General features: G+C 39.2%; 1 protein-coding gene across 14 annotated transcripts in view; it reads left to right on the top strand.

Moving 5' to 3' along the window:
* The window catches only part of ATP2B2 (ATPase plasma membrane Ca2+ transporting 2), a 407,966-nt gene that overhangs the window by 378,641 nt on the left and 4,659 nt on the right, over nucleotides 1-24,666 (top strand). For 9 of the 14 annotated variants that reach the window (XM_063164425.1, XM_063164424.1, XM_063164418.1 and 6 more), the window contains 3 exons: nucleotides 2,525-2,736; nucleotides 4,276-4,383; nucleotides 8,018-8,200. In XM_063164425.1, the coding sequence (XP_063020495.1) occupies nucleotides 2,525-2,736; nucleotides 4,276-4,383; nucleotides 8,018-8,200 (503 nt within the window). Of the gene's footprint in view, nucleotides 1-2,524; nucleotides 2,737-4,275; nucleotides 4,384-8,017; nucleotides 8,201-14,293; nucleotides 14,466-21,055; nucleotides 21,109-24,666 lie in introns of those variants that run through there. The other 5 variants (XM_063164430.1, XM_063164426.1, XM_063164431.1 and 2 more) reach the window with 3 other exon arrangements.

Genomic DNA, 24,666 nt, shown 5'->3' with positions numbered 1-24,666 from the left:
CCTGTTCATGTGTGCCATGGTTTATTTGAGGTATTAGGGCCTGTTCCATGTGTGCCATGGTTTAATTGAGGTGTTAGGGCCTGTTCCATGGGTGTCATGGTTTATTTGAGGTTTTAGGGCCTGCTCCATGTGTGCCATGGTTTAGCTGAGGTGTTAGGGCCTGTTCCATGTGTGCCATGGTTTAGCTGAGGTATTAGGGCCTGTTCCATGTGTGCCATGGTTTATTTGAGGTGTTAGGGCCTGTTCCATGGGTGCCAGGGTTTATTTGAGGTGTTAGGGCCTGTTCCATGGGTGCCAGGGTTTATTTGAGGTGTTAGGGCCTGTTCCATGGGTGCCATGGTTTAGCTGAGGTGTTAGGGTGCCATGGTTTAGTTGAGGTGTTGAGGCTGGTTTGGACTCCACGATCTTGAAGTTCTCTTCCAACCCAGTCACTCTGTGATTCTATGAATCCTGGTTGATGGGATGGGAAGCACACAAGGTGTCATGTTGTAGTCACTTTCCATATATTGTTACCTTGGGAATGACCTCAGTGAGATTTTTTCCCCTCATAAAATACAGGTTTGGGCTTTGACAGAAGTTTATATCCAAATACAGCATAGAAGGTTATGCTGTAATAGGAGTGTCCACCCTGCTGCTTCTATACTGAAATTTCATTGTAAGGCTTGTCGTGGTGAGTAAGGATGTAAAAACAAATTTTAAAAAACCCCTAAAACAAACCACAATGAAAATCAAGATCCATTTTACCAAGAGCAAAATGTTGTCCACAGTCCAGAAATAATGTTGATCTTAAGTGGTATGGAAAGTAAGTAATCAGTGTTAAGTGATACAAATAATACTGTGCTTTGACATTTAATTTCTGGAATGGATATTAAAAGGGGGCGAAAAGTCTAATTTATTGGATTACTGGATTCTTCTTCAGGCCTTGCTGGCAATGGATGCTTTTTATAGGTTGTATTTTGGAGAGGGCAGGGAAGGAGGAGAAATGTTTCTTGCTGCAGGGAATAGTAGGAGCTAATAATAGATTCTGTTGCTCCACAATAATAACTGAACCCTCTCAAAGGACAGATGATTTTTTCAGTTGGGTATTGTCTTCTTGTCACTTTGTAGTTGCTGTTAAATCACGTGTGTTGTCTTTCAGGCTTTTTTTTTTTCCTTATACACAGACTTCCAGAAGAGCTGCAAATGTAAATTTATGATTTTTTTTGGAGGTTTTTGAGCTCCATTGTGAAAGCTTTGTCCACTTCATGGCCATCTGGCAGCTTATTTAGGATGCTTAGAGGAGGCAATGGTCTGTTCAGAATGGAATTAGACCAAAAGAATAGCCAGGTTTCTGAAGTGAGGTGATCTCTAACATTGTTAGATTTACAGTGAATTTTGAGAATATCTGCATTAGATAATTGGAATTTCAGGTTCTCTAAAACAGGTGAAGAAACTCTTGGTAATTCATGTGATATGCATCCTGGAACAAGAACTGCTGTGAACTTTATGGGGAGTTAGAATGGCTTTTTGATGAATTTTATGGTTTAAAATATTTTATACTGAGCCAGATGAAAAGCAAATCAGGCTTTCCTCCCCTATTCTAATTGCTCCTGTGTATCTTTGGAAAACTCCTGCGTACTTTGAAGGACACATCCCAGACAATTTTCTGATAAGCCTTGGAAATAATCTTTTCCTTTCTAAACTCCACAAGACTCAGCTTTGCAGTGACATGATGTGCAAAACTCAGTGCCTCCATAATTAAATTTCAAATTAATGAGAATTATTTCTATTTTGGTCAAATAATAATTCCTTTCTTTTGTAGGAGGTTCCTTCAGAGACCAGTACATCAAATTTTTATCTTTTTTATTTTTAGAAATACACTGTGTTTGAACATACAAAACATAAATGTCTTTGAGACATCAGAAATGCAGAATTCCCTGTCTGGTCCTGTCAGGCTGTGGCATTAAAAAAAAAAATCTTTATTTTTTCAAAGCTCACCACATTTTTAGTTACTCATCATGGGTTGTGTCTTGCTTTTTGTTTGGTCAGATCTATGAGTGAAAGCCAAATTACCAAACTAAACAGCAGTGCCTGCTGCTGATCAACCCCAAATCTCTTTAAAATCTGTGTATTTTGTGACTGATATCCTTCAATGCTTGGGAGTAGTTATTGGACTAGTAAATGGGTAAAACCTGATGAAGAGGGGTGGCTTCTAACCGCTGTAGAAAATTCAAACACTCTGGCAATGACATTAAGATTTTGTTACACATGAAAGAATTGAGTGCTTAGAGTAATTCCTACTTGGAAAGGTAAGAGTGGGACTGACAGCGTTGTGTAGGTGTTAGATAGCAGTTAGGTATTGTTAGGTAAAAGTCAGCATTTGAACAGCTTCTTGCTCAGTTGAGATGTGATTTGCTCATTGGTGCAAGAAAAGTTTTATCTAGAAAAAGCAGAGCAGAGAAGGCAACAGGCTGAAGATTACAAGTGGAATATAAATTGGTTTGATTCATTCTAGAGGAAACTTTTCTTTCTGTCTTACACCTAGGTGAGAAAATGTTTAAGATTGACAGTGGGAGGAACGCCCCTCTTCACTCTCCTCCTTCTGAGCACTACACCATCATCTTCAACACCTTTGTCATGATGCAGCTCTTCAACGAGATCAACGCCCGCAAGATCCACGGCGAGAGGAACGTCTTCGACGGCATCTTCAGAAACCCCATCTTTTGCACTATTGTCCTGGGCACCTTTGCTATTCAGGTAAAGCTCTGGGCAAGAATCACTTGCTGTTCATCTCAAATCGTCACAAATCCACTCAAAAAAATCGAACACAAAGTTGTTGGGGATTTTTTTCTCCGTGTTTTCTTTTTTTTCTTTAATTTTCAATCTAAGTGCTGCAGGAGGCCCATTTAAGAGTAAACCACCTGGTTTTGTGTATTTTCTCAATCAATGCAAGTGTTAGTAATGGAAAATGTTATGTAGCCATGCTAATAAAACAGAAATTTTGATCCTTACAACTGGGTTAATTCTTAAATTAATCTTAGCATGTACAATAATAACAGCCATCATTGATACTGTAACTGTTTTTTAAAGAAGAAATTGTTTAATACCATTCCAACAAAGCATTTTACAATTATTTATTACTCCTTGAAAAGACAAATTACCTTCAAACAGCGGATGCTGAACTGTTCTTCTGTTCAATGTCACTGCCCAATGCTGCTCAATATTCCCAGCAACGATGCCCCTGGACTGTGATTCCTAATGTTCCTCCTGACTTTGCTGTCCCATCACAAGTGAACATGATCACAGTAATACACATTTCCCCAAAATTTTTCTTGATTAAGAATTCCTCCTTCTGCTCCTGCATCCATTCTTTTTCTGGCATCCATCCTGTACTTGATACAATTTTATATTATAATTTGGAAATCTATTTTTATCTTGTTGATATTGCTCAGCTCTGCAGTGGCAGCTCAGCATTGCCACCTTTCTCCTGGGAGGAGGAAGGAGGAGGAAAGAGCAGTTTGAGCTTGAACTACAGTGATTTAAAAAGGGAAACTCCTCCATAAACTGAATATTGGAGGAAGAGCAGCAGTGATAGGAGCAGAACTTCACAGTGATTGTCTTTAACATCTAATTCAAAATCATGATCACTTGGACAATTTAAACTTGGGCAATTTAAATCTCTGGATGTGATTTCAGGTCCCCAGTTTTGCAGCAGCAATATTAACAAGAAATATCAGTAATATCTGATTTTCAGTTAGCAAAACCTTTTCAGTCTGCTCAGACTCTGTGTGTAGCCATCTTGCTGAAGGTGTGGGGTTTTCCCACCCCTTTCCTCCAAAAGATCTAGAATTTTCTGTATCCTCTGTCTCTCCTTGATGCACATCTGTAAATACACAATAAAATGTTACTCAGAGGGAAAAGCCTCTGTTGCAATGGACATTCCAAAATGAACTGGATCAGAGTCAATAAATCCAAAAAATCAGGAGCTGGGAGAGCACATGGGGAGTGTCCTGTTCTCTTTTTCTCTTTTTTCCTGACCATTCATATCTGACCACTGTAAAATATGAGGCTGAGGAAATTCACCCTGAACTGCTATTTCTTTCTCTCACTTTTAATTGGGGATGCAGAGGTTTGTGGGGTTTAATGGGGTTTCTTTAGGACCAAAAATTATGCAGCTTTTTTCTTTTTTCTTTTTTTTTTTTTTTTTTTTTTTTTGGTCTGGTTGTGTTTGCTTTCGGTTTTTTGCCTTTTTTCCCTGGAAAATTGACCCCTTTTCCCTTGTGCTTCTCTTTGTAGATAGTGATTGTCCAGTTTGGAGGAAAACCCTTCAGCTGTTCTCCCCTGCAGCTGGACCAGTGGATGTGGTGTGTATTTATTGGATTAGGAGAGCTGGTGTGGGGTCAGGTAAGCATTCAGGAAGCTGCACATTCAAAGTTGTGATATTGCTGATATTCCTGTGATTTCCTCGCTCAGTGCAGCCCTCACTGAAACCCAAGGTGCTTTCTGAGAGCTTCAAGGAGATATTTATTAGAGAGGATAATTTATCCCTCTGTTCTTTTGGGGGTTTTTGTTAATTTTCAAATCTTTCCTTTCTAGCAGGGTGTGCTGTCACCAGGGCCATCTTCAATTAGGCTTTTTTGTGAAGGATGTTGAGTCACAACTTCAGCCTTTTAGTCACAAAAAAAAAAAAAAAATGGCAGCAAAGGCAAATGTACTGTGACCTCTCCTGGAACAGAATTCCTCCTGTAGGATGTGGCAAAGTTTTGGAGCTGAAATGAAGTTCCAGTTCTAGGTCAAGCAACTCATCCCCTTGCTGAAATTGTCATTCTGGCTATGGTCATAGGAAAAATTCCAGTGCCTTCAAAATATTTCTGCTCTGATTCTCCATCCACCTAATTCTGTGTGAACGATGGAAGAGGGAGTGCAAAAAAAATATTTTTTTTTGCCTTTAATACTTATAGAAAATGGCAATTAAATTAATATGTCTTTTTCAATTTCTGCCATATCCTCTGTCATTATTGTCTAATATAGAATTATATATTGATGAAGAAACAAATATCAATGAGATGATATTAAACAAATTGTGATTAACACTCTGGAAGTGATAATACAGGAACAATCAGTATTGTTAACATTCTACATTGTTCTTTTATGTACAAACACAGGTTGCAAAGTTCATAATAACAATATTTTTTCACCTCTGAATGCACTAATTATATTTAAGTTGTTGCCACCTGGTGCAGTAAAGAGAAATGTGAAGTTACATTTTTTTTCTCTCTCAGATGTAAAGAGATTTGTAGATCCACAGTTTGCCTCTATGAAGAGTCAAGAAATTGCTCGCTGCAATTGAATTCTGCTGTAGTTCTACTGGAATTGTAGTGAATAAATGCTTGCTTGCAATTCTGATTATTTGTTCTCTTCTGGGAAAAAAAACCCCCAACTTTTTTTGGCAGTTTGGCCTCAGTTTTCTTAGAAATAAGCTCAGAATCAGAACAGCTTGTAGTGCCTATCTGGCTGAAATTAGATGATTCTGCTGTAATTATTACTTGCGGTCAGGATTTGACTTAAGGCCTTGCAGGAGGAAGACCTAAAATCAGTTTGATAATCTCAAAAAGGAAGGATTTATTGGGTGTTTTTTTCCTTACTGCTTGGAAAATATACTAATTTTTGGAGAAAGGGGAAGTCAAACAGGGAGAGGGACAAAAATCCAAACTGCTTCATTCAGCCGTGGCAATTTCCCACAGCCTTTGATCAAATTTTTTGGCTTCTAAATGTTGTTATCCATGGTTATTACATAACCACCAAGAACTAATACTAATATCAGCATCTTTTTTTCACTTTACTTGCCCCAGGTTTCCCAGGTTTATTGTGAGACCTTAGACATTAAATTAAATCTGGTATTGGAACACCTCCGCAGTTTTATTGCTGTGAAGACAGCAAATACAGAGGGAAAAAATATCTGTCTTGTGGTCAATATTTAGTGAAAGAAAAGAAAATAGGAGGCTAAAACCAATCAATTATGTCCATATTTACATGATTTACAGTCTGTGGCAAGGCCTTTTTCATGGAGCTCTTCAGTGAGAGAGAATTCTTTTCCTTTAGTAGTGATGCTTCTCTTCTGTCTCAGCCTTTTCTTTGCTGCTCTGACTCATTCAGCACAAAACAAATTTGTTATTTTTTTTTAATCCGTGTGCTGAACCCGCTGTTCTGGTGAGCCATGAAAGGCAATCAAGATTTCAGAGTTTGGGTGTCAAAGCAGGCACTTCTGAAAGGAATTTAAGGAGAAGTTTTCAGCAAGTCAGTTTGAGGGACGGTTTTCTAGCAGCTCCCATCCCTTCTGAAAACCAAGACTTTCTAAAGTATTTCATATCCCATCCCAGAATTATTGATCACTTATTAAAACTGTGATCATTTTTCTGGGAATATTATTTAGTTCTTTAATCTGCATCTGTTGAGTCTGTGTCCTGAACTGGGTGGGTGTTGGCAGATACAGAAAATAAATAAATAATAAAAAAGCCATGTAAACACCTTAAGGAAAGAATTAAAGCAGAGTCTCATCATTGGCTGAGGTGCTGCAAGAGAGGAACATTCTGTCACACACAGTTCTCACCCAGACGAGCTATTTTTATGAATATTGGTTTAAAAATCCTTTATCACCATCACTTTCATCAGATCCCAGAGTTTGCAGTAGTTTCTCTCTGTAGAGTGCTGGCATTGTAGTTTGAAAGCTGGGAGGCTGAAGGACTTTCAGTAAGTATTTAATTGATGAGCATTTCCCCCTTTTTTTCTCTCCTGTTTTGTCTTTGCTTGTGCCACACCATTAATTATCCAGGTTTGCATCTTGTTTTTCAACTCCCCTTTAAAAAGGTTTTATAGTAGTGTAGAAACTGGGTTTGATTTGGTTATTTTTTTTTTTAAATCTGTCTTTAAAACATTATAATAAAATTTGCCTTGTGGATTGTGAAGCTCAAGGAGACCCTCAGCAAACCCAGAGGTTTGCTTTCACCCTGAAAATACCCAGAACATTTCCATGTGTCTTCACTACATCCATTCCAGTTCTCCAAAGCCCTCCTCACCAATTTTCTGGCAGCTGTCTTGGTTCTCTCTTCATTTTTCATACATCTGAGCTTCACAGTTGTGGTTGCTCGCTGCTGAAATGAAGACAAAAAAGAGAATTGCAGCAGTTTTTTTGCTAAGTGGGTTTAAAAATTTCTTTGCAGGAGATTTGATTTAAGCATTCAGTGTGTTCCAGGTAATGTCTTGTTTAAATTGCCATGATTTGCTCCTGGTTTTATGCAAGGAATCAGAACAAAGAGAAAATGACTGCCCAACAGGGTAACAGTGAAATGGATTTAAAATAATTGTCCAGCTACAGTTTCTGCAATTTTTAAAGATTATTCACCTGCATTAGTTACTTCCAAGGACCACTTGGGTGGGCAAGCAGAATGAGGAGAGGGGTTAAGTTAATCAGAATTTATTGGTGGTAAGGACACAGAGTGAGAGACAGCCTGTGAGAAATCCATCAACCAGATTCACACCTTTCAGAAATCTCAATTTTGATAAATGCCAGGAAAGCATTCCAGCTGCTGGAACAAAGGGAAGCTGAATCCATGAACCAAGGGATGGTGAGAAGATTTATCAGCAGGAGATGCAATGAATTTTCACCTCCCATTACCATACAAATTCCCAGACTCTAATTGCACAGCTATCAATTTGCTTAAGTTTTTTTACACTGAAATATATCCATCTTGTTTTATTTTCAATTTCTTTTATTGATAAGACTTTTCCCAGCCTTGGGAAACCTGCTCCACACTGTGGTTTAGTGGTGCAAGTCATGCTAATTGTTTACAAAGTAAATTAAATATTTTTGGGACTAAAATGGAGTTGTCCAACTACAAAGTGCTGTTAGGACCAGGCTTAGCTCACCTTTCTAGACCTTACTAAAATATGATTACTCTAATTACTCTGTAATTAGCAAATTGTTATACTGTTGCTCTTGCATGAGGCTTATGTTTTCAGTACTTTTTTATAATTTTAGGTCATTGCAACCATCCCAACAAGTAGGCTAAAGTTTTTAAAGGAGGCAGGGAGGCTGACTGAGAAGGAGGAGGTCCCTGAGGAAGAGCTCAACGAAGATGTTGAAGAAATAGATCATGCAGAGAGAGAACTCCGACGTGGACAAATCCTCTGGTTCCGAGGGCTCAACAGAATCCAAACCCAGGTATGCTAAAAATGAATGCCCACAAGGTCTAGAAACAGCCAAAGAAATGATTAATGTGGGATCAAGGCAAAATAACATTAAAAGGAAAGCCACAGAGTGTTTGTGTGTGTGGAGGATGGCACTGGTTAATTGCTCTCGAAGGAAAAACATGAAAAACAAAATAAGGGAACAGAGCAAAGGGGATGTGTGCAGCAGAAGAGATAAACTGCAAAGATATAAAGGGATAAAATGCAAAACCAGGGATCTGTGATTTGGGAATACCGTGACTGGATGTTCTTTTTCTCCCAGAGTGATGACAGCTCATGAAATTGTGCTGCTTGGCCAACATCAGCTCTCAGAATGTTATGAAAGCTTTCTAAAATGTATTGCTTGATTTGCTCCAAAAAAAAAAACAAACCATTGTTACTGCCATTGCTGCACTAACAGAATAATTGAAATTGAGTTTGAAGTATGATGCACAATTTGATTAAAAATATAAATCTGTTCAGTTCTGGCACTGCCACGCATCGATCACAATTAAAAGGGATTGATTTTATTTCCCATTAGGTAATGAAAAATGTGGTTCTGGATTTTAGTAGGAATTAAGCAGCCATTAAATATTGAGGTGTAAGAGTTGGTTATTTGGAATGATTCCTGAGAAATATCTTCCCCTAACTTTTGCCAAACTCAAAAATCCACGGAATTTTTTAATATACCAGACCTTTGCAGTGAATCCTGGTGCTAAATATAGTGCAGGTTAAGGAGCTGTGAAATTTGTCCTGGAGTGCTGAAGAAAATCATGTGAAGTATTTTGCCTTTTCCATTGCAGTGAAGTGTTTCATTGCACTCAGGTGTGTTCTGCTTGATCTTTCTAAGATCAAGTATTTCTGGCAGCTTGCAGCAGAGAACAGCTATCACCACATCAGATGTGCGTGTTTTACATGAGCCTGACAAGAAAAAGAGGTGAATAATTAAGAAAATGATCTTTTTTTTTCTTGAAAGAATCTTCTAAAGAACATTTTTGTCTCAGAAGATTTGGGGTTTTTGTCTTCATCCGAAATAAACAGCACATTCTGCTTTTTCACATCTACAAATTGATACTTTTTTTTTGGGAGGGGGGAAGATGCAGCCATGAATTTAGAAAAAATGATGGAAAGAAGCCAAATTAGAGCAGTGGGGTCTCTTGGCTGCATCTGCAGAGCATAAAATGTAGAGAGATTAAAAGCTGGGGGAGTTCCCAGGGTTCTGTGCTAAGTGATTAAATATGGATCTTCAGCTTTGAGCTTGCGTGTCTTAACTCCATTGAGTCAAGAGCGCTCATCACTAGAGAAAATTCAAATTTCAGTTGTGACAAAAAGTGCCCAGGTGCAGGTGATCTTCAGGGCAAGATGACCTCTAAATGTGCATTCTTTTCTCCCTGGTGGCTGTAGGAGGAGTGTTGCCTGTTGGCACTTCTGTCAGGATGTCTTTCTGGTTGGGGTGAGTGTAAACAACTTTGAGCAACACAAAGCAAATGACATCCTTCCAGTTCTCTTTCTAGTCTGAGAGGTAGTTTTTAGTTCTGCATCTCTTTGTCCACTTAATTCCCAGAGAAATGATTGTTTTCCGCTACTTAAAGCCAAATGAACATTAATTATGTCACTTTGCTAACATCCATCTTGGTTTCCTTTCTGCTCTTAGTTGTAGAAGCACCTCTAGTAGGATGTCTCCCTCATCTCTGCCAAGAGACCTCTGTGATTTTTCTTCTCATTTTATTTACTCAATGACTTTGATTGTTTTGCATCCATTTCACATTTGTGGGATAAAAAAAAAAAAAAAAAAAAAGAAAATGGGCCAACAGATTCCAAAGCAGTGCCCAGGTGTGCAGTGGAGAGTGATGGACTACAGTAAAATTTGATCCTTGCTGTGTGTGGGGCCCATCCAGGTGGATTCATTCCCTTATAACACATTTCTCAGGAGGCCAACAAAAGAAGATATCCTGGAAAGGTTTGGGATGCCTTTAGCATCCCTGGGAGGATTTACAGGAATCCTCTGCTGTCTAATGCACTCCTGGAGATGGGAAGAAGAAGGTAGAGCATCCCCTCATTTTATATCTCTGGGGATGGCAGATTAGGATGGCACTCTGATTGGTCATTCAATCCTAACAACACCAGTTTCCACACTTGTGCTGTAAATTTGGATTATTTGTCCTTATTTTCTCTTCAGTCACTCTTGGACAGGTGGCCCCAGCTCCCAGCAGAGCCTTCACTGCTGAAGCAAAGAACCCACAACAGGCTGGGTGTTGTTTTCAGACAACCAACTCTTCTTCCTTGGAGTGCTCCCTTTGAAACCCATCCAAACTGAAAAGAGATGTTGCGGTGTTAAAGAGATTTTTCATCTACATCCTCTCTCAAACAGAAGGTTCAACCCAAGGCACCAGAGGAGGGATTTCCACTGGGAATTTTCTGTTTCTGTGAAGACATGCATCTTTGAAAGAAAGGTGTATGAAAAATGCACATAACTAGGCCAGGGACTGGCTATCAACTTCTGATGCTCTTTTTGACCTCCTTTTGTTCATTTAAATGTTTTGTTGTCTTATAAATATCCAATAAGGAATCTCTGATAAATATCCAATAGGGCATCTCTGAAGGGATGTGTGCTCCCCTTCTCTGAATGGAAGAGTTTCCTTCCTGGAAAGCTCTCTCAGAGGGCCACTGGGTGGTGAAGCTTCACAAATGTTTTATCTTAGAGATGCAAGTTCGAGGAGGATCTAAAATTGCATAAAGATGGGACTTTCCAACAGTTTTCTGCAATTTTCCCCAAGTTTTTTTGGCCTTTCTCAGAAATTCTTTGTTCTGAAGGAAGACAAAAATGATCACACCCTCTTGGCAGGTCTAACAGCCTTCGGGAAGTTCACTGAGTTCACCTTCAGGCCAGACCTGATAATCTGAGTAAAAAAACAGAGAAAAAAATGCATCTCACCTCTTTTGATTGTGTATTGAAAGATTCTCCACTTCCCTCACATCTGAGAGTGGAAACATTCTGAAGTGGAGGTTCAAAAACTTCTTATGTTTGTCAGAATTTTACACCCCCAGCCTGATTCTTTCCTCTTCTGCTTCATTCATCCTGAAATTGTTTGCTTTATCTGTCCCAGATGGGAAACAAATGCCTGGAATGTTCTGAGAATAAAAGGAAAATCTAAAAAAATACAGGTGGCAGGGTAACTGCTGCTTAAAGATTGTTCCTTTTCAGATGCTAAAAACCACACAGAGGTGTTGGACTGCATTTTTCACCCTTCATTTTTCATGTAGAAAACATGAAAACTTTTCTTTTGAACCAATTCAGACCTTACAGCAGTAAAAGTCACTCCTGGCAAGAGGTTATGAATTTGCATAAAAAGCCAGCACCTCATTTTATGGTTTCCATGTAGCTTTTAATATAGAAAACTTCATAGTAGCCCCATTTACCCATCTAACTGGAATGAAAACTGTTGTATTTCTTACAGAAAGGTGGCTTTTCTTTTTTCCCTTTTTAATTTTTTTTTTTTAATTTTTAAATTAATATCCTGCTTGGAGATTAGGGGAATGATACCTGGATCCTACTCACATAAATGACAACAGAAATGCTTCTGCAAATCTGTTCTGTGTTAAAAATCAGGAAGAAGTACCTGTTCTGCCAGGACTATTCTGCTACGATCAGATTTTTTTTTTGATTGCTAATCACTGATGTTTTTATTTGCTGTGCACACCTAAAACATTGGATCTTCTAGAGTATAAAACATAGATAAAAATGAGACAGCTGTGAAAAATGTCAACCTTATGGATAAGCTTCAAATGTAGGACAGTATTTTTTCTCTACCTGAAGGCCTATAATCAAAACATGATTGCATCTCATACTGCGTTGGAAATTTTTTAAACTTATGAATTTTTATTTCCTTTCTCCTCTTGAGCAGCTTGAATTGTTCTAAATAAATGCATTCCTTTGTCATGAAAAGGTTCCATCTTAATTCAAAATGCACTATTTATTTCCATGAGCTCTTTTCTTCTTTGTTATTTTCTGCTTGGAGAAGATAAACTTTTGGGCCAAGTTCTTCTCTTCTTCCTTGGCTTCAGGCAGAGCACAGCCCCGTATGTTCAGCTTTTAGGATTCTGGGGAGGTTGTCATCCTCCCACCAGGAATTATATCCATGAACAGCTGGAGTTCATTTCTTCAGGAGAAAAGCAAATTACATGGCTGTAATTCTTCTTCTCTGAAGAAACCATTAAATACAGATCTTCCCTCATCTTTTCACTCTTGCACCAAAGGCTCTCAATTTCTCAGGAAGGCTTTTGCACATCTCAGGGTTTAGCACAGAAATATTCATTTCATGCCCTCAGTGAGAGTCTTTAGAGTCTTTTTTGAATGGTCTCTCTTGAAGAGTGCTCTGTCACGTGGGTTAGACCCTGAGAAGCCAAGATCTGTATTTAATTCCACTTTTGTAGAGCATTCCAGGTGAGTATTTACTGTGCCACATCACCAGTGGTTTGAGCCATGTGGTGTTTCCATGAGCCTGAGCTGAGGATCCCCTCGTGCCCTGCCCCACGTGCAAACTCACCTCACATTTTATTTGCTGTGATTTACCTCGGATTCACTGTGAGATTTGCACTGGACATGTAATTCTGCTGCTAAAACCAAAGCTCTCCAACCTTGTGGGGACTGCTGAACACTGCCCAGCCCTGGGTGTGCACAGAGAAATGGCACCAGGGCTCAGACAGAACAAACCTGGGCTTTGTGGAGGAAAATTCGCTGTGATAATTGCACAAAAGTAACATGGCATCCCTTTTCCAGCTGGCTGTGGTAGATTATTCCCATAAAAACACACAGGAAAATAAATGATGATTGCCAAAGACAAGATTAAGGGAGCGAAAACATCCATATTATTAAAGATACAAATTGGTATATTCTAATTGTGACCACAGCAGAAAATCATAAATTCATTCTAGTGGTTCCCTCATGGAAAATTTAGGAGGGTTTTCACCAAGATGTGTGCTGTTTAAATTGATAAAAATGCCACCAATTTACCTCTTTCTAGGCTGGGAATCTCCAGAAATGTGGGTGGCATGGTCTGGTACCAGTGGGTTACTTCAAACAAGTGGTTGGTTGAATTCCTCCCGTGGATATTCCACTGCTTTGTCTGTTGTGGTTGCACTGATGCAACACAGGGGACATTTTGGGGTGCAGGGATTTTTGGGATTTACTCCTGGCTTTCCCTCTGTACCCAGAGCCTGCTTTTTATGGGTTTATACTGGTGCCAAAGGATGCCTTGAAATCCTCAGCTCTGTTTTTAACTCCTCCTCTGTGGTGGGGAGGAAAAGGAAGGTGCTCAGGATGGGTCTGTCAAACAGGGAATACAGCAGGAATATAAGGAAAATAAGCGGAAAATTGTCATGTTATTTGCTGCAATAGTCAATCCAGTTCCACATCATTTTCTAGGTGCTTTTAAGTGCTCTTAAAAGTATAAAGATAAAATATTAACACTTTTAAATCTCCAGTTACAAAACCCCAACGTTCTTTATCACAATGCTAAATTTTTACAAATTTTCATTACAGAAAAAATCAGATAAAATAGTCGAAGAATTATTTTATCAAACTAGTGCACTGACAGCCCTGGGTTTGTAGACAAAATAGAGTCATATATTGAATTTTAAAGTTTTTCTGTTTTGCTTGAGTGTCATCCCCAACCCCATCCCCCAAATTCCAACTGAATGACTGAATTTTTCTCCCCCTGGAGAGACATAACAGCATAATTTGAATCTCAGTAGAAAAAAAAACAGTGGAGATTAGTTACATCAAGTCTTCCAGCTGATTTTATTTACCTCTAAATAAAACGGTTTCGACTTTAAGAAAAACCCTGGTATTTCAAATCTTCTACTTGTTTAAAGTGATGCAGCTCCACTGCCTCCTACAGAGCTGCCTCATTTTATCCAGACAGAAAATTTGAATCATTTCTAAAAACCCTGCAAAGGGGGCACCTGGATTCCAGCTGGAGTAGAAGCGCGCGCACGGTTGATTTGTTGTTTTTCATGATTATTCCTGTCACTTATGCAACTGTGTCCATACTTTAAGCAACTTGTCTCGTTCTTTCCTCCGTTACAGATCGAAGTAGTCAATACTTTCAAGAGTGGCACTTCCTTTCAGGGGGCTCTCAGGAGACAGTCCTCCGTCACAAGCCAGACCCAGGATGTAACCAATATTTCTAGCCCTAGTCACGTATCGTTATCCAATGCTCTTTCCTCTCCTACCAGCACCTCTGCTGCTGCGGCTGGGCGTGAGTGTGAATTCTTACTGCACCCGACCCTCAGAGATGCCAACTTAGCCAGAGTCGCCTCAGACTCAGCTCCTGTGCCCCTCCCCAGGCTCTGCTCCCACCTCACTCTGCTCCAAACCCCGTGACATGGTTGCTTTGTGTACAGTAGATGCTCACCAAGAGTTGTGCTCTCCTTGTCTCTTTGCTAACTCACAGCAGGGACAGGAATTTTAGGGTTATTTTTTATGGTGAGGAGATTTTAATTTTATTTGAGGGCTCCCTGTCAGGTTTTATTTTCTACTGTTTCAAAAATACAGACTTTTAATGATTCTAAAGCTTTTCAGATATCAGAGCATTCTGTGACCCTGTTCACAGGGGTCTGAGGATGAGGAAAGGGACGAGGATCTGACTCCATGTTTCACAAGGCTTGATTTATTATTTTATGATATGTATTATATTAAAACTATAGTAAAAGAATAGAAGAAAGGATTTAATCAGAAAGCTAGCTAAGAATAGAAAAAGAAAGAATGATAACAAAAGTTTGTGGCTCAGACTCTCTGTTCAAGCCAGCTGGGCTGTGGTTGGCCATTAATTCAAAATAACCACATGAGACCAATCACAGATGCACCTGTTGCATTCCACAGCAGCAGACAATCATTGTTTACATTTTGTTCCTGAGGCTTCTCAGCTTCTCGGGAGGAAAAATCCTGAAGAAAAGATTTTTCATAAAAGATGTCTGTGACACCATTCCAGCAGGAAGACTCTCTGTAACTAGGCCAGGAAAGACATGGAAATGAAGGAACAAGAAAGAGGAAATCTAGTTTATGATCCCAGGCTTAAACTTCACATGAAAGATGAAAGACTTCTTTAAGTTTGTTCTCTCTATCTTAGATATATTTTAGATATATTGGATATATAGATATAGTTTTAGATATATTCGATACATAGATATAGTTTTAGATATATTATTTTACTTTACATTTCTTCTCTCTATCCTAGTTAGATTTAGATTTACTATCTCTGTCTTATTTAGATTTAGATTTTACTTTACATTTCTTCTCTCTATCCTAGTTAGATTTACATTTACTATCTCTGTCTTATTTAGATTTAGATTTATTCTATCTTATTTAGATTCATTATCTCTATTTTATTTAGATGTAGATATTTTATTTCTAAATTCACTGGCAGGAAAGCATTGAAGCAGGAGGGACCTAGACAAGTTAAAGGACAGTGTTGAAACAACAAATTGGTGTGGTAACAAATATTTTAGAAGAAACAGATTTCTGAATCCTAATATCCTGACACAGTTTGGTTTAAGATGCAAAATATCTACTGAAGTAGTCTTGAAGTGAATGAAAAATCTTTGAGGCAGCTGATAAGGAAGGGCTTCAGTAACAGAAAAATTCCAGTTGCTCAGAAAGAGCTAACTCTGTTTCTAGATTTTTATTTATTTAGGACTGTGAGCAGCTCTTTTATGACAGCATTAAAAGAATATTTAAATGTGTAGAACTCAGTTTACAAGCCTGTCACACACTTCAGAAGATAATTGGGTATATTCCTTATGCAGGTTTTAGTAGTTGGCCAAGCAGAGAAGAAACTGCTCTTATCTGTCTGGCCAACAGAGAAAGGGAAAGCAGACAGAGAAAAGGCAGACAAGAGAAAGGGGTAAAATTCCAGAACTCCTGCAGGAAAAAGGAAGTTTGACCTTTCCATCCTGTTTGAGTGCAAACGCCCTCAGTATGTGCACACCAAACATTCAGACATGACTTTTATAGCAGCAATTAAAATCTTATCGAACAATCACAAATAGTCTCAGAAGTATTTGTCCATCAGACATGTCTCTGAAGGGTATTTTTGCTTTTTTCATGTCTGGTTGATTGGTTGGTTGGTTTTTAAAGTGTTTTCAAGTAAGAGCAGAGCAGAAGTTTTGTTGGATTTAAAGGGGAAACTTCATTTTTGCTGAAGCTATTTAGGTTCCAACTTTGGCAGTTGCTTCTTGGAGATTTTTCTATATTTTCCTGTTTTTGTCTTGGGAAGTTTGGCCTGAGAAGTTTCACCCCAACAGCCCCAACTATTCCAGGGCAGGATGAGGATGAGGATGAGGATGAGGATGAGGATCAGGATCAGGATCAGGATCAGGATCAGGGGAATTGAAGCCATGGAGGTTCCTGAGCCCAGGTTCCCTCATTCCCACACTGAGCAGGGCACAAACCCCCAAAATCCCAAAGCAGCTTTTCATCCAGGGAATGATTGCCTGGGATAGAATTTCTCCATTTCAGCAGGAAACTGGGAGCAGCTCATTGTGCTGTGCTAAATGTTCCCTTCACATGCTGCAGCCAGCACTCTGGGAGGAAAGATCTAATAAAATTTAAATAGACAATTTATCTTCCCTCTCTACTCTCCACTGCAGCAAAGCAAGAATTGAGTGTTATTGTGTCTTAACAAGGGCCTCACTCGTTTATGGGCTGAAGTTAATTAATAGGAGAGAGCAGAATCTGCTCCAGCCTTTGTCACCTTTCATTTGGAGAAATAAAACAGGTGTCCAGAGCTCCTCGTGGTTACTGCCACGTTTCTTCACTTAAATAAAAGCCAATGATTGATTTGTTAAACTTCCCAGAGATAAGGATCTCTGTGGCAAAGGGCAATCAGAGATTGGGATTTTAAAGTGCTTATTCTGGACTGTTGGTGTTTTGCTACCACAGCAGAATGTCTGCTGGTATTAAATCAGAAATTGTAACACTTAGGGACAGTTTGGATTTATTCATACAAAGACAAATTTATGAATGGCAGTGAAAAAAACCCATCAAGAAAAACCCCAATGGTTTTTATTTTTAAGTGGGGTATTTACAGTGGGTTGCTCAAATTCAAGAACTGTGGAAAACTTTTCCTAATACAAATTTCACAGAAAGGGGGGGATGGTTTTGTGAATTGGCATTATTTGAGGAAATCCCAGTTGCAAAATGTTCACCTAGGGCTGCTCTCCAGCTCTGTGTGTGGGCACACAGGACTGGCTGCTTTCCCCAGAACAGCTCAAACCCCATTTCCTTCTTCCTATAGGGTGGAAGGGAATAATGGAATAATTGTGCTTCTGATTTTGAAGCCTTTCCCAGTCTTCAGGACTGTTATAAATATATGCAAATATCTTATAGGGAGTACCAAGGGAAAGCCTTGAGAGTATAGGAGGGAAACAGGGTTTAGTTGTTGAAACTTGCTCAGGATATTGCAACAACTGGGACATTTCAGGTGGCATTTTGGGACCCCAAAGTGGAGAGGGTCTGATGTCAATAAATGCTTAATTTAAAAAATAGGAATTACATGATGCTCTATTGGTATGTCAGTCTAATTTAACTGAGCATTTATGAAACTCTTTGCTAATTTTGTTACTAACTTTTAATATAAAGTTCATTGTGTAACCTTGCCAATCTGTGAGCTGTCTCCTGCAGGTTTATAGTAAAATTTTGGAATTTTTTTAATGAAAAGTTTTTCTGGTATTTTTGGGCAAATTCATGTTTGATTCAAAGCTTAGTGCTTGCTAAAGAGAAATCTGCCTGTGGAATGCATCCACCTCTAGAGTGGTTTGTGAAACAGGTCAGCAAGTTATTACATGTAATTAGCAGCTATTTACAAATATGGCCCATTCAGAGTTGTGAAATCCCTTAATTAAAAGCAGTTTATACTAGAATATTTAATACAATATTAAAGTTTCCCTAGTGAGCCATCAGGGTGTTATTTGTAATAACAAATTACAAATTTTTGTACATCACCATTAATGGATGACAGTGAGGTCTGTGAGTCTCTTATCTTGTTTGAAAGACATTGCAGCTTTAAATAGAGGAAAAATTCCTGCAAATGAAAACCTGGCATTTTGTTTATTCTGTTAAAATGATGGAATTCATTTAAATGCACACTAAATATGTGCATCTGTTTAATATGCAAACCTTTAAGCTACTGAAAATGAAAACCTGGGGATGTTAAGGAAGGTGGTCTCAGATCTTCTCAGAGAAGATCACAAATTTCCATCATTTGAAAGCTGTGCTACTGCAGAGTTAAGGGTGGGTTCAGGTACAACCTTGGTGGATTTGTGTTTTATATACATTTCTTTCTGTGTTTTATTTGGGGGAAAAAACCCCAGAACCTTGGGGAAGTGAAGCATCTTTTGTTTTTCTTTTGAAGCTCAAAATTAGTAACACCAAAAATTATCTTGTGCTTAAAACTGAGTATGTGATTAAAGTCTTTACCACTAGATTTTTTAGTTAGGTAGAGGATGAGAATATCTAACTGTACACAAAGTAAACAAGTCTTTATCCTACTCTGTGTATTCCTGGTTTCAGATGTTCATGGTAGCAATAGGTAACCCCTCTACAAGAACACAGTTGCAGATTTCCCAAGACAGACACACATTTAATATTCCTTTGTACTTGCTCTTCCCAAGTGGAATCAGTCAGGAACTGCAGGTCCCTGAAACAAATCTCTCCTTTCTTTCAGAAAATATTCTGATTTTTAAGTTTAGGAAGCATTGGAGAAACAACAAACAAACCAAACCAAAACCCCAGCAAAAGAGACCTCCCAGAGTTCCTTTTTCTTGGTTCTGATGAGAACTGTCTTGTCAGAGGTTTTTAGAAGTGAATATTTAAATCAATCACTTGAAACTTCTTACTACATGAACCCCAGCAGCAGTGGCCTCAAATGTAGGGTGAGACAGGAGAAAACACAGAGTCATGACTCCAAATTTTATAGCAGCACTGAAAACCTCACCAATCAACCACAAAATCCTCTCAGAGGTGTTTGTATACAAATCCCAGAAGGTTTTTCTGTCTGGTTGTTTGGTTGGTTTTTAAGAAGTGTCTTGGTGCAGGAGCAGAGCACAGCACCCTTAAGACTGAATTTGGGCTCTGCCTCCTTTGAAGGGGCCACAGCCTCCAGAATTGGGGCTTCACTTGCTGGGCAAGAACCTTTCCCATTCCCCTTTAATCAAAGAATGGTTCTGAGATGTGCCAGGAACGTGTCCTGTGTAGAACACTCAGCATTTGCTGGGGGGGCACGAGGGCAGGAACTGTCGTGGACAGGAAATAATTCAGAATTCAGAGTTAAAACTTGAGGTAAAGTTCTTGTTTGGATGGAATTTTTTCATGAGGAAAAAATAGGAACTAATTTCATTTAAAGAAATCATCTATTTTAATAAATATTGAGGCAAAGATGGAGGTGTCACCCAGGGCTTTGCTGAGGCCAGGAGCATCTGCAAATTGTGTCACACCCAGGTGAGGCACTCAGCAAGCTCAGCTCCATTGGCTCTCACAGCCCATATCCCAAGAGAGCATCTTAAAGAGTCCATCTAACTGTTTGCAAGCTGTTGTGTATGAAGGGCTTTTATATTTCACACATATTTAATTTTCTGTGAAGGAAAATAATTCAGAATTCAGAGTTAAAACTTGTTTGGATGGAATTATTTCATGAAGAAAAATGGGAACTCATTTCTTTTAAAGAAATCATCTATATTAATAAATGTTGAGGCAAAGATTGCTGCTCCAGTATCAATTTACATTCAGATCACAGACCAAGCCCAGTGGGCAATTTCTGTACAGGAAGGTTTAACCATCACAGGAGGAAATGGAACATGCAGAACTTCAATCAAACCCACAGCTAAAATTATGTTTCTAAAAGCTGCACCATTGAACCAGAGACTGGGGTTCCATACTAAAGTCTAGGACTTCCCACTGGCTGTGACCAAGGTTTGACAAAACCCTCCTGGGATATGCAAAAAATCAAAATCAACTCCTGGATCTCCTCCCTGAAGGATAATTAGAGCCTAAATATAAACCCAAGCCCTCAAGTGGAGATGTGCCATGGCAGGAAGGGTTAGATCCTAATGCACAAACAGTTTCTTTTAAAGGCTTGTGTGAGTTATTTAAATCTGATACAAAAATGATCAAGTCCATAATTTTGCAGCAATCCTACTGTGGAAAGTGGAAGCCCTGCACAGGGCTCTGCTTTTGCTCTAAAATACAGTGGAATTCAGCAATTTTGGAAATGAGAACCAGGCCTATGTGGGTGCTCTGCTTTCATTGCTGCCCGTGGTTTGAATTTTGAGCAGCACTTGCAGGATTTGCTGCATCTTTATGTGGGAAAAGAGTAGCACAGATAATGTTATGCATCTGTTTCACTCGTTAAAGCAGAAAACTAGAATTTCTAAGTTTTATACATGTTTTTTTAACTTTATATTTGAATTTGCTCAACTTCTGCATCCTATTCCCCAGAACATATGAGGCACAACATTTACAGGTGACCCCAATTCAAGCAGCATCTCCTCATCTGATTTTACTCACCTAAAACTGGGAGAATTCCAAAAGAAATCCCAATATACTGAAGATGTTTTCTCTTTCAAAGCTTTCCATATGCAATAGTCCTTGACCAAACTCCTTTACCTTTGTACAGTTTAGTCTTTACCTAGAATAGTCTCAGTTACACCTAAGAGTTGGCATCTCTTTGCAAAATTGACCTCTTGTTTACAATTTTATACTAATCACCTTACTGACCTTTCAGTATTGAATTTATTTGCTGTTGCAGTGCCCTACTCTCTACTGTCTGAATATTAAATGTGTTTGTTTTCCCAGAGGGCTAGAGAACATTGGACAAAAGGGTTCAGCAGGAGAGAGTGAAATAAAAAGAGGTTGTGAGTCTTTAACCTTGAGCCTGAAATGAATGTGAACCAAACTCCAGATACTTGGCTTAGATGAAGCCAGGTAAACATTCGAGTATAAGCCCACACACAACCAACCAGAACACAGCTCTTGGTGCTCACCAGGCTTTGCAGATTTTGCCTAGATGGTTGTATTTAGGACTGACATTCTGAATATCACCTTTTTCTTCTGATGGGGAAAAAAAAATTGTAGTATCTAAAATTCTATTTCTTTTTTTTTTTATTGTTTTTGTTTTTTATTTTTTTCTTGCCTGATGCAGTATAATAAATCTGACTTTCAAGGTGGGATGAAGCTGAAGAGTTTTTTTCTGTTACAGCTCCAGAGAAGAAAGAAGTGGAAACTTATAGCAATGTCAAAAATGTCCTGAAGTGTTGTCCCCGCAGTCTTTTGTTAAAAGCAGTTCATTTTTTTCTGTTGTCTCCATTACTGTGAGAAAAGGGAGCTGTATCTCACTGTTTGTCTTCCTTTGGCATTGTCAGTCTCATAAAGAAACACCATTACATGAACTCTACATAGTTCATACTAAACCAACACTTCCCAGGTTCTATCCATCATGGATGTCCCTGCTTTTCCATGCTTTTACAGCCATAACAACATCCCAAGTTCATCTGCTTTATTTTATCGTCAAAAAAAAAACCAAAACTGGCTGGGCTTTGTTTCAGCAGAGCCCCCAAACATTTTTACACCAGATATTACCTCAAATCTTGAATTTAAGCATGTACAAATGAATTTTTTGCTGTTGGGCCATGTAACTCTGGGTAAATAATATTTTTAAATCTGGGAGTTGGATCAGCTATAATAGATAGATAGATAGATAGATAGATAGATAGATAGATAGATAGATAGATAGATAGATAGATAGATAGATAGATAGATAGATAGATGAAATATTGTAGTACTATGGTAGAGAAATTAAAATTCCCCCTTTATATGCAACAAACCCTCTGCCTTTGTTTCCACTAAGTTTTGTCCCTGCAAGCAATAATTTAATCCATTGGGGGACAGGCTTTGAAGGAGATTTTGAATTTTATTGCAATGCAGAAATTCTGTGACTGAGGTAGATTAAATATTGTAGTACTATGGTAGAGAAATTAAAATGCCACTTTTATATGCAACAAACCCTCTGCCTTTGTTTCCACTAAGTTTTGTCCCTGAAAGCAATAATTTGATCCGCTGGGGGACAGGCTTTGAAGGAGATTTTGAATTTTATTGCAATGCAGATATTCTGTCACTGAATGATGTGTGACATTAAAAAAAAAAGTTTTCTTCTGGATGCCAAGCTCAGTATGCAAGATTTTAAGTTGAGGAGGGAGTTTCTTCTAAAATGAAAAATCAATGGAAAACTAATATACATCTCTGTAGAGAGATTTTAAGTGAAGTTATGGGCTTCTACAGCTCCCTTGTGAAGAAAATTCTTTGGAAATCTGACTTGATTTATTGTTACCTTGAGGGACTTGCCCAGTTTGGCCCTTCCATTCCCATTGCCTTCAGAAGGTGAATTACCTCAGGTGTCAGCAGAGCTGAAGCAGGTCTGAGCAAGTATTTCCAGTACAAACCAGTGTGAAAAAGCAGAAGCCATTCTAGAAACATCTCAATGTTCTTACAAGACCCAAACACTCCAGGCCAAAAATTTTGGCACATACCTTCACCCAAAGTGAGAGGCTGATGTTCTATCTTCAGACCACGGCTCAAAGTCATTATTGCTCCCCTGCAATGGCTCATTAATTAATTAATTGCAGAGTCACTGCAGAGCCCCAAATCCAGGTCATGGCAGTTTGCAGAGCTGCCTGTCAAACACAGCTGGAATCTGCAGTTTGCCCTGCACTGAATAGGGGCTGGGAATTAAATCCAAAAGAGATGCCAAATGTTGGTATTAAAGCAATACAGATGCTTTCCCTACTATGGGACCTGGAGCTCACAAATTGACATCAGTTCCTGCCCTGCTAAATCTTGCAGACTTAAATACAGTTTGTGTGATGAAGAAAAACTTTCCTTTCTTTGGATTCTGCTGGATCTGTTCAGGATAATATCAAACCCTTTTATTTAAGTAAAAATTTACCTTCACCATAAAGATCCAGCTGGCAAATAGAACCTAAGTTTGTGCCATAAGGAGTGGCTGTTCCCAAGATAATAGAATTACCTTGTTAATTGATAAGCCCTAGCATCCAGCTGCAGCTGAAGAGGTGACTGGTATTTGTGTTTAGAAAGCAGAAAGAATGGGGAGGTTTGCAGAAATATCACCTCATCAGTCCATACTGTAAAGTACCCACGGTACAAAAAGTTTCCTGATTTAAACTAGGGCAATATGGGAATGTGGTTTTAAGGCTGCCTCGACAGCCATACCATTTTTTAATCACTTAGACTAATTACTCTGAACTTGAAAAGACAAATGAGAAGGGTACAGGTAGTGAAGGGATTTGTCACCTTTTCTGGCTTTAGCAAGGCAGAGGAATCCCTTACCCCACTCTGTTGATCTACAGAGCCCTCACACGGCTCAGATTCAGCTCTCACAAACCCCGGGTTTTTAATTCCAGGAGCTCTCTTAGGTACACTGTGTGATTGCAGAGGGTGAAATTTATTTGTTGATATTTTTTTGTGCAAGACAATCTTCCCTCTTGCACCTCTGCCAACCTCACATGTTCTCCCACCCCAAGGTCTGGCTGAGCCATCCTGTGCCACTCAAATCTCTTACCTGGAGCATAAACAGTCACCTGAACTACTTTTTGTACTGTGCCCTGCTGTTACCAAATGTACCTGTGGAGGGAAGGGAGAGCATTTGGGCTGACCCAATGATCTGAACATGACAGGACTTCAGCTGTTAAGATTTTAAAAGATGGCAAATATCCAAATTTAGAGAGCATAAACAAGGACCGAGATCAAAGAGAAAAAACACCAAAACCAAACCAAGTCAGCCTCCTCCTCAAATGTTCTGAAATTCTCTACAGCTTGGCCAGCTCCAAGCATGGGATCAGCTGGACCCACAGCTGGACCCGTGGCCCTGTGCCATTACTGAAGTGCAGTGTGCCAAGGCAAAGAGGAATTAAAGCTTTCCAAAGCAGTGGTGTATCAGGCCAACCAACAATGTGCAGCATATTTACATGTAAAAAGATCCACATGCCAACCACCAAACCATTTCAAACGTGTGTGGAGAAGCTTTCACAGTACCTGCTTGCACCTTTTCTGCCTCTGCCTGTGTTTTAGTCTCCCCCCTGAGAAATGCTCAAGGTTTGCTCATGGACTACATGGAAGTAGAGGGATAGAACTCATACTTAGTCATGAAACATTTGCCAACAGATCACGTTTTGCCATTCTGTTTTTTCCTCTCTGCCCCTCCACCCCCTTCCAAAGAGTTCTGTTTTTTTCAGCAGTAACCCAGCACAACCCTTCACTTCTTTTGAGAACTGGTAGGTCCCTGGGACTAGAGAGCATCCCTCCCTTTGCCCACCCACAGAGGACGTAGCATCCCCACTCTTGCTCTACTCCTCCCATTTCCTACTGGGAAAACGGTGGGCACCATCCCTGAG

Source organism: Melospiza melodia, chromosome 10 (genome assembly GCF_035770615.1).
Source record: "Melospiza melodia melodia isolate bMelMel2 chromosome 10, bMelMel2.pri, whole genome shotgun sequence".
In the NCBI taxonomy this organism is placed as follows: domain Eukaryota; kingdom Metazoa; phylum Chordata; class Aves; order Passeriformes; family Passerellidae; genus Melospiza; species Melospiza melodia.
The sequence above is the reverse complement of the archived record's forward strand: the minus strand, read 5'-3'. Positions and strand labels throughout refer to the sequence as shown.